The sequence below is a fragment of the Haplochromis burtoni genome, unplaced genomic scaffold (assembly GCF_018398535.1).
Source record: "Haplochromis burtoni strain Fernald_Lab_line unplaced genomic scaffold, NCSU_Asbu1 Contig_463, whole genome shotgun sequence".
NCBI classification, from domain to species: Eukaryota; Metazoa; Chordata; class Actinopteri; order Cichliformes; family Cichlidae; genus Haplochromis; species Haplochromis burtoni.
The window spans coordinates 283,890-297,112 of NW_024582824.1; the positions used below are offsets into that span (position 1 = coordinate 283,890).

The window sequence follows — 13,223 nt, forward strand, 5'->3', positions numbered from 1 at the left end:
TCATTCATTAGCCTCACTTTAACCTTTTCATAGCCAGCGCTGTTCTTGCCCGTCTGTGTTTATGCAAGTTGTAAAGCAAGAGTGCATCCCAGCATAACTGCCTTTTAGCAAGGCAGGAAATCCCTCACTGAACAAATATGCAGTTGGTGCATAAAGCCATTTGCAGACATTTAAATACGGCTAAAATTCAGCTGAACATCATTATAGTGTTGATGTCATTTTTTGTAAATCTGATACTAATTTAACCAACAGCAATGTAGGGGGAAAAATTCAACACAAGCACAAATTAGATCAGGGAACATTGTTTTTTTATAAAAATAAATAAATAAATCTATCAATAAATGAAACTTAATCTGGACTTTGGTACGGTGATAATGACCTTTTCCCAGGTGCCAAAGTGACATCTTTAAATCTGTTCTGGCTAACAGACAGACATCAACAGTGAAAGTGACGGAAACGTTCCTCTGTAACAATCACAAAGTCCCTGAGGGGGATGTTTTCACGCATCAGCACAGAGAGTGACAGCCTAACAGTCACAGAAATCTCTCGGGGTTTCCACCAGCACACAGCAAGCCCGCAGCACCAAGCAGCTTTCTTTTAAAGCTACACTTGTTTTTAAGCTACAATTTAATGTGAAAATAGTTGGACAGTTCACCAGTGACATCTTTAAAACGTAAACACTCTCTAGGAAAACAGCAAGGTGACATAAGTGCGCTCTACCCTCAAGTATAGCAGGAGAAAGTTCACTGATGTCGGACAAGAGGGTCTGGCTTGGTGTGGGCCCTTCAGGCTTTTCTACACTTAACTCATCACACCGTGCATCTATGGGCGTTGCTCGGTGCACTGGGGCACAGTCATGATAGAACCGGAAATAGACTTTCCCCATATTTTTCCCACAAAGTCAAAAGCAGAGAATTGTTTACAATGTCTTGATTTCCTTTTGCTGGACCTCAGGGGGCCCAGACCCCCACAGCTCCGGTCAAGCAGGTAACCTTATCCTAACATTTGCCAAACCCAGACTCCTCCGACTACCAGATAAGAGGAGAGAGCTTGGTCAAGTCACAGAACACAGGACCACTGCGTTGGAGTCCACTGCCAGCATGTTTTACACTGCTCCACCTTACATTTGGCACCCAGCACCCTGTTTTTGTGCTGATGTTAATGCCAGAGGAGGTTTGGAGCTCTGCAGTTCTTGAGTCAGCAGAGTGTTGATGACACACCCACTCTGAAAGTTGCAGTGGTTCCTAAATGCCTCCACTTTGCAATAATGACACTTACAGCTGTTCATGGAATATCTAGGAGGGAAGAGTTTTCACAGACTGACTTGTTGCAACAGTGGCATCTAGGCCGGGCCATATCATACCGTTCACAGTAATACCGGTATAGTGTTGGGCAACGCACATGTGCAGTGCCTTTGTTTACATACGCACATGGCGGAAAAAGCGTGCCGGCGACGCAGAATGAGGGCGAAAGCGGATCGTTGAATGAAACAGATGAACCAGAATTGGTTTGTAAAAATGCTGCAACTTCAGTGTGGAACTGGTTTAGCTTTCGTCCGTCAGATACACAACAAAGCACTATTTTTGGTAGAGCATGCTAGCGGGCCGTCGTTATTACCGTGTTGTTTGGAAAATACGGCACACTTAAAATCAATCCTTTGATTTTTCTGAAAATCGACAGTGCCCCTTATAATCCCGTGTGCCTTATGTATGAATTCTGGTTGTGTTTACTGACCTCGAAACGATTTTATGTACACGGCGCTCGAAAATCTGTCAAATGTTTTAGTACGACTTTGCTAAGCTACGAACCCGCACCGCTTGATGGATTGTCGGAGCATTACGGCTATCGTAGGCAGGAGCCTCGCGGAGTGATACGTACTGTGCTTCAACATAATGTTACCGTATTGTGTGTGTATAATCCTCTTTTAAGTTTTGTGGATATTATACATGGTTATGCTGAGGATATGTCGGCCAATTTCCACTGGAAATGCCTTTTGGTTAAACTGTCAGCAAGGAATTTGCATTTGCACTGTTAAATTTTATATAACTTTAATGCACATAAAAAACAGCTGCTTGGTTTAAGTGAAAATACATTTAGGGTTTTGCACAATAAAGTTGTGGAGTTGTAAAGCATTTTGTCTAGTGTCAATTATATCGTCAGTTATATCGTCAGTTATATCGTCAGTTATATCGTTATCGCAAATTTTCAAATGTATATCGTGATAAATATGTTTGGTCATATCGCCCTGCTCTAGTGGCATCCATGCTTAAATTCAGTGAGCCCGTTAGAGCGCCCCACTCTCACTAACATTTGTAAAGGCACACTGCATGGATCTCACTACTTATCTTATACACCTGTGACAATGACACTGAAAACACCTGAATTAAAAGATGAACTAATGTCGCCCAATACCACACTCCATAGAGTTTATATCCACAATACCCAACACTTTTTTTTAAAGTGATTAAATACTTTCTGTTCAAGCCATGGGTTAACTTATGTTTCACATTTAAATAGTTCTTTAATAAACACACACCGCCAGTGTTTGACATTGTCTGCAATATTCTGCCCCTTTCTAAACGTTTCCTGTTTTTGTGCGTTCAGATTTGGTCACCAGTTCTCGTCCCATTTCAATGCTTTCACATCACACATTGTGACACAACCTCAGCAAGCTCCCCAAGTATTCAGTAAAGCTGATACTTCATATTTAAAGTAAGGAAAAAAGTTTAAACCCCAAACGCCCTCAAGAAGGAAAATAGAAGCCTGAGAGATTTTAAGCCTTGGATGTCATTTACTGTTTTGAGTCCATTGTCCTTTCACAGCTGTCAAAAATACTTTATATTAAACTGAAAATGATGAGGAAATAAGGAAAAAAAATATCAGCACTAAAAATAAGAAGCTGGATATCCACGAGCAAAATTACATCGCTGCTGGGGTGGGATTAATGGAGTGCAATGCACCTGCAACACAGCTTAGTGTTTATGTCAAAGTCAAACGGGTGGAGCGATCACTGACTCAGACACACAATGGGCAGTGTAAGGAGAGACGGAGGGAGAGGTGTGAATGACTTAGCCTGACATAATTAGAGAAAATAAGTGAATGGAGGTCAGCTGAAGGTAAACAGTTGATTTTTTTCTTGTTTTAATTTTCTTTTGTTCTACGAATGTTTTCACATAGTTTTAAATGGGCTAATTATAAACATGAGATAATTATCCAACTGTGATCAAAGGTTGATTGCACAGGCCGCCTGATAGGAGGCAACTTTTCTGCAAATCTCTCAGAGAGATTGTCAATGGTTCGTAAATAATTGTGTCAACAATAATAATATCCAACATGCTGCCATCAGTCTGAACGAGTCTGTCAATGAGCACAACTCGAGGGGACTCGACTCAGCTGGCTGCCAACTGGTTATATTTCTATAAAGCGGGAAGGCTGCCAAGCCCCTACGTGAGCTGACGATCTATCACATTTCATTGCTGTATTGTCAGAAACAGATTGGATCTAATTGCCAACTTGACCCCTTTCAGTAAGCTCCGCCTTATGGCAACATTTATGGCATGTTTTAGTGACAGTGCTGGCGTGCTTGAGAATCTCGTTTTGAAAAAACCTGACGTGAAATAAATGTGTTATTGTAGAAAACTGATACAGACATAGTTTAACTTTGAGAACATAATTTGCAGTTGAAAAAAAGGTGATAAATAGTAATGTGTGTTACTGCAATACTCAGAATATCACAAAATGTAAGAAACTGCAATAACGTCATATTCGACGTGTCTGAGGATTCCCAACTTTAATTTTATAACAGTCCAGTTATGTGTGTTTTGCTTTACAGTTTCTTTGCTTTAAAAATAATTTTTCAAAACGTTTTTTTGGAATCAATTTTGACAGCACTGCTTTCCCAAACTTCTTTTAACCCCTGGGGGCTCCAAGAATATACTTCGAGAGGCTCAAAGTACTTTTTTTTTTTTCTTCTGGGGGGGTGGGTGTAAAGAAAAGTATTTACTAGAAAAAGCAAAAAGCAACAAAGTACTCCGAGAAACAACAAAGAACAAACAATACTTGGGAGCTTCCTTTTCACACATCACTCTTTAAGCTTTCACCTTATGGTCAAGGATGCCAGCAGAGGCTACTGAAATTTTAATAAAGGCTGCTGAAACACTAAATGAGATTCCTGGCACACAAAGTGGGATTTCTACCATGAATTTTGAGCTTTTGTTCCACTAAACTTTAACAAAATCTTCAAGCTATACAAACAGTTGCTTTAGCTGATGTTGTCATTTATTAACAACATCAACAATCTTCACTGTAATGTCCAGCCCTGTAGTGGCCACAACAACCTCAATGAATATTTTGATTGGACTGTCTGGGCTTCACTAACCCATTAGTATCAAGGTTAAACACCCACCCATCGATCTTTTTAAGAGCTCATCCAGTTCAGGGTCGAGGATGAGCCGGAGCCTATCCCAGCTGTCACAGAGCAACAAGCAGATTGAACAGGCCTAAACACACACACACACACACACACACACACCCACACCACACACACACACACACACACACACACTATTTTAGTATTTATCCACAGCATTTCAGTCTTGAGTTTATGTTGTAACCTGAGGGAGTTGGCTGGTTGCTCATGGTTGCTCCAGTCATATTTATGCTGTCAGGGTGGAATTCTGCAGCTAGCCTCGACCTGCACACCAGCGCTGCATTCACACGCGCACACACACAGACGCGCGTGCACACAGCTCTCACTGCCAATCTGATTTTTCCAGGCTCTTTCTGGGGACTTTTAGTCCTGGGAAAGTTAAATGGAGGCTGAATAATAGCCAGAAGTTAGAAAAAGTTGCAGAAGATGAATTAAGAGATTAAAGTAATGAAGCCCCAACAGATTTGTCGACATAACCGACAGTCCAATAGTTCATTACCAGATGTGGTAGGTAGAGCAGGGCGATATGACCAAAAATATTTATCACGATATACATTTGAAAATTTGCAATAACGATATAACTGACGATATAATTGACACTAGACAAAATACTTTACAACTCCACAACTTTATTAGTGCAAAAAACCCATCAATGTATTTTCACTTAAACAAGCAGCTGTTTTTTATGTGCATTAAAGTTATATAAAAATAACAGTGCAAATTCCTTGCTGACAGTTTAACCAAAAGGCATTTCCAGTGGAAATTGGCCGACATATCCTCAGCATAACCATGTATAATATCCACAAAACTTAAAAAGAGGTTATACACACACAATACGGTAACATTATGTTGAAGCACAGTACGTATCACTCCGCGAGGCTCCTGCCTACGATAGCCGTAATGCTCCGACAATCCATCAAGCGGTGCGGCTTCGTAGCTTAGCAAAGTCGTACTAAAACATTTGACAGATTTTGCGCCGTACATAAAATCGTGTTTAGTGTCAGTATTTTCCAAACAACACGGTAATAACGACGGCCCGCTAGCATGCTCTACCAAAAATAGTGCTTTGTTGTGTATCTGACGGACGAAAGCTAAACCAGTTCCACACCTGAAGTTGCAGCATTTTTACAAACCAGTTCTGGTTCATCTGTTTCATTCAACGATCCGCTTTCGCTCTTCTCATTCTGCGTCGCCGCCATGTGTGTATGTAAACAAAGGAACTGCACATTTTACCCATATTCTATCGCGATATTTCATTTTCCTATGTTGCCCAAAATTACACCGGTATTACCGTGAACGGTATGATATAGCCCAGCCCTAGTGGTAGGTATTTTTTACTGTTTTATATCCCTCTTTTTTTAAAGCCCTGTAGAATATCTGCACTTACCAAAAAAAAAAAAAATGCTTCTTTGGAAAGTTTCATTTCCCACTGCATACATGCAAACTTGACAACTTCCTTCCTTTGCAAACAAAACTCCCTTTTTTAGGCGTCTCTGGACTAAATTTAACTTGCAATGAATATGACAGCTCCAAAATTAGACTTTGCCAGTGTATTTTCAGAGTGTTGAGCGCACACAAGGTGAAGTGGAAATACTGAGGAGTCGGACACAGGAGATGAAACGTCACCCACAGGAGGGGGAAAAACGAATCATATAAAAAGGCAGACGAACGTGGCAACCGGGGGTGTCGCACAAAGTTGTCAAGTCACTTTAGCAACAGGATCTGAGAGGACTGATAACCACACATGCTCTTTCTCTCTCTCTCTCACACACACACACACACACACACAGCGGAGATGCCCTGAATAACAAGTTTAAACAGGACTTATGATGACCAGAAGAGCCCAACGTAGAGGAATAAGAGGGGAAAAACACCTTTGATACGCCTTTGGTAGCCTGCAGCATTTCCCCTCTTCATTCACTGCCTGTTTCCTCTCTGGACAATCAGGGCAAACACCACTGGTCAGGAACAAAGCTGCTTCACAGAGGCCACTCAAAGGCCACATTTTGTAGAAGATCCCTTTGCTCTTACGTCTTGCTCTTATGCTCTCGTTGTGTTTTTCATCTCTAATCTGAAAGCTGAAGATAAACACGAGTGTGTACCCATTCCAGGTGCAAAATGAAGCATCCTCCTCCATTCCCTGCTAATATGATTGAGCAAACCAAAAAAGAAAACAAAAAGGGGAGCAAGGCAATCTTTTAAGTGTAGCTTCCACTAAATTATTGATAAAGACACTAAACGGTCAATTAGAAGCATGACAACCATCAGCACGTGCCTCTCTGCTGCTCGGGGAGGGTTTGGACTGAGCCTCTGTCTTCATTCATTGACACATGCAGGGTTTGTCACGGCTGCTGCACTTGACACTCCTTGATAAAGCTGCTGCTAACAGCAAAGGGCACAAACACTCGCCCCCTCCATACAGAATAAAGTTTACTAACCCTGCCCTGACAAGTTCACAGAGCCACACGGGTAACACGAACGGTTCGGCCACGGGAAAACAGGCTTGTGCCCCCGTGTGTGCCGAATGTCAATTAATTAGCACAGTTAGCTTAATGTTAGCCAAAGTTGTTGAAATTCCTGTGGATGACTTGCCGAAACTTCTGCGACAAAGCCAAACAACCCGCCTTGAGAAGAAAACGTGAAGCCAGTAAAGACAGCCGGCAGTCAGGATTGTTCAGGCTCGACACTCTATATGTTCAAAGTGGAAATTAGCTAGCTTTAATGTTTGCTAAAGTTAGCCGGCTAGCTGTCCGATAATGGAAGCAGACGGGTTAAAGTTTTGAGCAAGCTCCGGGAGTCTCTGGATCAGCGCTAGTCGCAGCCAGCTAGCCGCGGCTCCCGCAAGCTGAGTGACGCTGCTGCTCCCCCAGCCGTGGAGTGGGGACTGACTCACCGGAGTGTCGGTCCGATACAGTTGGTGTCTGTGCTCTCGATTTCCCGCAGGATACGTTCGTGCTCGGCGGCTGTCTCCAAACTCGCCATCCTGCATGTTGCTCCGGACGGTTCCGAGCTGAGCTGAACAGACTCGCCGGGATCTGTGCGTCACGGCAGGAGGAACCACAGGGTTGGCTTGATATTTTAACCGAGCAGCCCGAGTGAGCGGAGCTTTCCTCTTTGTCGGGAAGAAGGGACGTTGTGTTATGAGGAGCGGCGACCTGTAGAGTGTTAATGTTGTTAAAAGAGTTTAAAAAGTGACATTTGCGGTTTTAACTAAAACCACCAATTTAAATCGGTTAAACTGAGCACTGGAATTTTCAGTCCCCTACTTGGTTTGATAAAATAAACTAGATTTTTACTCCCCTTTTAAATGTTGTTTTACTTCTGATTCAAGATTGAAGACTCTTTGTTGTCATTATGTAAACATAACATAGCATAACAATACAATAAATAAATAATAACAATCACTTTTATTTGTTGGCACCTTTTAAAACTTCTCACGATCATCAACATTAAATAAAATTTAAAATAAAAACATATGTTTTGAGCATTCATCTCCAGTTTGGCATCTTAATCAAAAATAACAATAATGTGTTGACTGTTTGTTTTTTTTAACTTTTTTGTAAAACAGTCAATTTGCAGGAAATCAATAAAAATAACCAAAATTTTACTATTTGACCAAAATGGTCCATTAAAAGGGTGAAAATTGCAGTGAAGCCATTTATTTGAGTATAATGGCTTTAATGTTTGACACCCCTGATCTATAGTAGGACAACATGGCGATAAGATATACTGTATAAGACCTTTCACCTCTAATCCGGGTAGGATCTGAAAATGGCTACCTCCATGAAGTACATCGCGATGTTTTTATGTCGTGTGTCACCTTCAATTTCACATTCAGTTCATCAGTATCAGTCCCTTCTAGAGGCTACCTGCAAGGACATGTCTTTCTTTGTCTCTATTTATACATCCCAGACACTCTTACTGCAAAGCAGCATTGCTTTAGGACGGAGGACAGGCCTTGGGATTACATGGAGAGTGAAGAGTATATTGAAAGGTATGGAAGCAATCCAGTGTGGACTGACTACAGGAGGAACCACAAAGCAGGCATCCCCCCTCACAAGACTTGTAAGACTTGCATTAGAGGTGACAACATATGGGGAAACCCCTGCTCAATTTGTTGTGATCCAAACATCATCATTCACCATCAGAATGTCAAGTTGTTGCAGCAATTCATTAGTCCCCACACTGGAATGGTGTTGGATTCCACTCGAACTGGTGTCTGTATGAAACAGCAGAAGAAGCTAAATGAGACAATTAACAGCACAAGATCACGGCTTACTTCCTTTTCAGATTCCATATGTGGGATATGCCCACAGCATAATTCCCATGATGCTGTGGGCTCCACACCACCACCCCCATCCTTTACTTTAGATGACAATTGGTATAAATGATATGGGGAAATACTTGCTGATGAGAATGAAGTGGCTAAAGTCAAGAAGACATATAAGGCTTAATTAAAGTGACCGAGGCACTGATCATGCTGTCACAAAGAGACCTATTGCAAAACTTAGTTTGTTTTTAGCCCCTGAGATGTTTTTTCTACAGGTGTGCACAAAGTTGTACAATAAACCACAATGAAAAATTGAAAAAAAGAAATACTGTATAAGTTGTAAGTATGCCCACTTTCGTTAACCTAAAAATAATACAACTAAATACAAAAACATTGTAACTTTATCCATTCCTCCTCACACATGAAAATAAATACAACAACTACAATAATAATAATAATAATAATAATAATAATAATAATAATAATAATAATAATAACTGATTGCAGCCACATTTTATTATGTGGCAGATTCAGACATATGCACATGCATATCTTCTTCAGTGATATCATGTGTTGGCCTCTTACTTCTGTTAATTCTGAAATTGTTTCTTTCTTGCATTTCTATTGTTTGATTATTTGTTTTTAAAGTTCCTTTATTTCATATTTTCGCTTTGTCTAATTTCACAGGAACTTATGTGTGACTTTATACTATATGCCTTTATTTCTGAGGGGTTTTACATCTAAGTGACCTCATATGTAATTTCCTAATATGTGTTTGTGCCTGTAAAGCCCTTTGAACATCCATATATGACAATGGGTACGGCCTATATACAAACGAAACAAACTGAAAACTCAAGTTTTAATAATTTTCCCGGAAACAAAAAGGTGGGCGTGACCGCTGTGTCCTTTCTCGAGCTTAAACCGAAACAAGACTTCCTTTGATATTTTCAAATTAAAACCACAAGTATATTCTGGCCTCGCATCTTTTAGCTCTTTTATTTAATTGCAGTCTGATTTTGCTGTATCTACAACATAATGCAGTTTTTGAGCATTTTTGTACTCCACGGACTATATGTGTGCTTTTAAAAGGGGAGCAATGCTTTTATTTTGTAGGCATACTTGCTTTACTCAGACTGCAGGTGTCAGTCTGAGTAAAGCTTTCGGATCTGACGCTACTCATTGTGCCTGCTGTCGGAAGAGTGAGGGAGCGAGAAAAGTTAAGATGGAGGTAAAACAAAACAAAAAGAAGAAGAAGAAGAAGAAGAAAGACAATTTGAAGCGATCTGTTTGAATACGAGTGAAGATTGTCCGGTTGATAATTTGTGTTAACATGAAATGTCAGTGGTTCGCTAGGCTGGATGAGCCCGCAGCACTTTGCACATGGATCAGAGTCCATGCAGTGATAACGGGAACAAGCTGTGAAAACTCAGCATTTTAATTGCGCTGTTGTTGCAAATAAAACTTTAGTTTGTTTTTAGTTTAATTGTGCAGCTTTTGCCGACTTTAATTTAACTCGCGCATACACACAAACACAGGCGGCGTGGATCTGCTAGACTGTGTCTGTGCCACCTGCTGAGGTGGTGATTGCAATCATTAAGACATTTGAATGGCATTTCCACAGATTCGCACGCATGCCTCGTTGTGTAACTTGTATGAGGATAAACGGCATCTCAGTTGTGTCTTTTGAGGCTGATCGAAAACACATATTCTATGTGGGTTTTTTCCCCATTTTTATTTTTTATCTCTTTCTATTTCAGCCCCAGAAGAAGTTGATCAACTCAGCAGAGAGTTGCGTGGATGACGCCCTCCTCGGCCTCGTCAGGGCCTCTGGGGGCCTCTCTCTGCTAAAGGGCCACAGGGTTGTGCTTCGGTCTGACCTTGAAAACCTCAAGGGAAAAGTGGCCCTCCTCTCTGGAGGGGGGTCGGGCCACGAGCCTGCACACGCAGGTAAGACTATTCCTTTACACATGAACATGAGATGCTTCTGATTACCTCAGCTCTGATTTCTCCTCCTCGTATCCTCAGGTTATATCGGAGCAGGGATGCTGTCGGCGGCTGTTGCAGGAGGAGTGTTTGCATCGCCGCCTCCTGGCAGTATCCTTGCTGCCATTCTCTCCTTGCACAATGCAGGCAATGTGTCCTTCAGTTTTCCGTGTGTGTGTGTGTGTGTCTGTGAGGGTTGGTAGTGCATATATAATCACTGATCTTATCTGTTTAATAAAACCAGTGCTTGCACAGTGCAGTGTGGTGCAACTCTTTTTAAAAAAAGTCTAACTGTTGATTTGATTTGAAGTTTGACCTTTTACATTTGATCCTTTTGCCAAAATGGTTCACTGATCTCGCCCTGTGACAGTGCTGCACTGTTGCCGTCGTTAACGCTGCACCTTATAAAAATTTGGTGGCCACTTCCTTTCAGTGAGGAAAAATCTGTGTCCATGGTGATTGCATTATTTTTGTAAGTAGTCACAGAGGGTCCAACACCTTCACCCACCTGGTGTGAAGTAACCTGTCTGCAATGGACAGACTCAGACTGTCTTCAGTCAGTCTCACAGTTTGCAAATAAGTGCATGCAGATTGCCAGCATGTTGCAGTAGGGTGGCAGTGGACTCAACTGGATGCCAGCTGGTTATATTTGAGTTATATTCCTGTGCAGAATCGAAGGTTACTGAGCACCTGTGTTAGTCTGCAGATAAATTACTATCCTGCAGCAACTACTGGGAGGCAGAGCCTTCAGCTTTCAGGCCCCTCTTCTGTGGAACCAGCTCTCAGTTTGGATGCAGGAGACAGACTATGGCTGTATCCCAATTCAGGGTCTGCAGCCTTAAAGGCCGCATTTTAAGGCCGATTACATCACAGCGACGCGACGAAGGCTGTCCCAATTCGAAGGCTGCTCGAAATGCGTCCTTCATTTCCCTGAGTCTACACTCCCTGTGGCGGTGTAGACTTCGTGGCCCAACATATCCCAGAATGCATAGCGTGGCGGTGGGTGTGGATAATTTTGCCGGAAAAAAACGGCGGATGGGGGGCGCCTGAAGAGTAAACTTTAAGTACTGAATATTATGTCACTTATTTATGTGCAAATGTTTAATAACGAAGAACATTAAAACATTACTGTTGGCCACATGTCGGCAAAGTTATGTGACATTAGTGACGTTTGTACTAACTTGGTTTTAAAGCCTTTACTTTAAAATATACGCCGTTCAATAGCTGAGCTTAATCTTACAGAGAATGATCGAAGCTCATGTAGACAGAAACAAACAAATGAACAAAAGATTTTCTCCTTCATTTCTGTCAAATGAAGGAGAAAATGTATGAAACGTTTCCAGCTGTTAGTATCATGGTTGCTAGGCAACCTGGGCAGCGCAACGGAGGCTAGACCATCCCATTTCACAAGCCTCGCATTTCTGGCCTTAGCGGTCTTTAAGTACGTGGCCCTTGAGGATCATTGAGGCTGCGTACTTTAAGGCTGCAGACCCTGAATTGGGATAGAGCCACTGTCTCTTCTTTTAAGATTAGGCTTAAAACTTTCCTTTTTGGCAAAACATAGAGTTAGGTTTGCAACAGGTGACCCTGAATCCTTCTCCTAGTTACACTGCAATAGGTGTAGGCTGCTGGCCCCAAAAAGAAGGATAAGGACAACAAAGTGATGTTGTGAGAACAGATGCTCATCATAACCCCAGATCAGCTACGGCTGTCTCTGGCAGAAGGGAGCAAAGACTGTATATAAAAGACTGAGACACACTTTATACTAATGGTTAGCAAGCTGGAGTTGTGAGTGCGTATCTGACTGAGAAACTGAGGATGCTGTTCATAGGGTAGCGACCCATCAGTCACAAACTAGAGAGTCAAAGCCATAACTAAAAGTGTTTGCTGAGGTCAGAGGGTTCGTTGTGCAGCCAAAGCAGTTGTCCCCTGGTGGCCATTAGAGAGAATGCAGCTTTTAAGATACATAGACCTAAAAGCTATGTCCATCTTTTATATACTGTCTGTGACCTGCTGCAAGTTTTTTTTTTTAAATATCCAATGAACTAACAACAGTCTTCCCACTCAGGAGCCTCTGGGGTCCTTCTCATTGTGAAGAACTACACAGGTGACCGGCTTAACTTTGGATTGGCTGCAGAGCAAGCTCGTAACCAGGGCGTTGCTGTTGACATGGTGATAGTTGCAGAAGACTGCGCCTTTGACCAACCAAGTAAGGCTGGAAGAAGAGGCTTGTGTGGCACTGTCTTCATACATAAGGTACACAGCAACAGCCTAATAGAGGTGTTATTCACTCTGGAAACAGCTCAACTTGGACCAGTACAAGTGTATCCTGAGTTAAAAGGGTTATAATATTATATCACTGTGCTCATTTTTTTTATGGTACAAATGCTGTTATAAAGCTACATGAGGCAGATTTGTCCTGTCTGCCGGTTCATACATGCCAACCCTCCCTATTTTTCCGGGAGAATTCTGAATTTCAGTGCCCCTCCCGGAGTCACCATTCTCCCGAATTTCTCCTGATTTTCCACCTGGACAACAAAA

The 13,223-nt window shown here is 41.9% G+C and overlaps 2 protein-coding genes and 1 pseudogene across 2 annotated transcripts in view; 2 read left to right on the forward strand and 1 right to left on the reverse strand.

Annotated features, from left to right (window-relative positions):
• The window catches only part of LOC121811817 (exocyst complex component 6B-like), a gene marked incomplete at its 3' end in the record, with an annotated part of 20,340 nt that extends 12,815 nt beyond the window's left edge, over positions 1–7,525 (reverse strand). The window contains 1 exon segment of the mRNA XM_042213649.1: positions 7,323–7,525. Coding sequence (XP_042069583.1) covers positions 7,323–7,411 — 89 coding nt within the window.
• Positions 7,526–8,016: 491 nt separating this feature from the next.
• LOC102294436 lies at positions 8,017–8,892 on the forward strand (annotated as a pseudogene).
• Positions 8,893–9,807: 915 nt separating this feature from the next.
• Positions 9,808–13,223, forward strand: part of tkfc (triokinase/FMN cyclase) — an 11,235-nt gene continuing 7,819 nt past the window's right edge. Inside the window, exons 1-4 of the mRNA XM_005946346.3 lie at positions 9,808–9,927; positions 10,457–10,646; positions 10,725–10,829; positions 12,751–12,938. Coding sequence (XP_005946408.2) covers positions 9,922–9,927; positions 10,457–10,646; positions 10,725–10,829; positions 12,751–12,938 — 489 coding nt within the window. The 5' untranslated portion in view covers positions 9,808–9,921. The remainder of the gene's footprint in view (positions 9,928–10,456; positions 10,647–10,724; positions 10,830–12,750; positions 12,939–13,223) is intronic.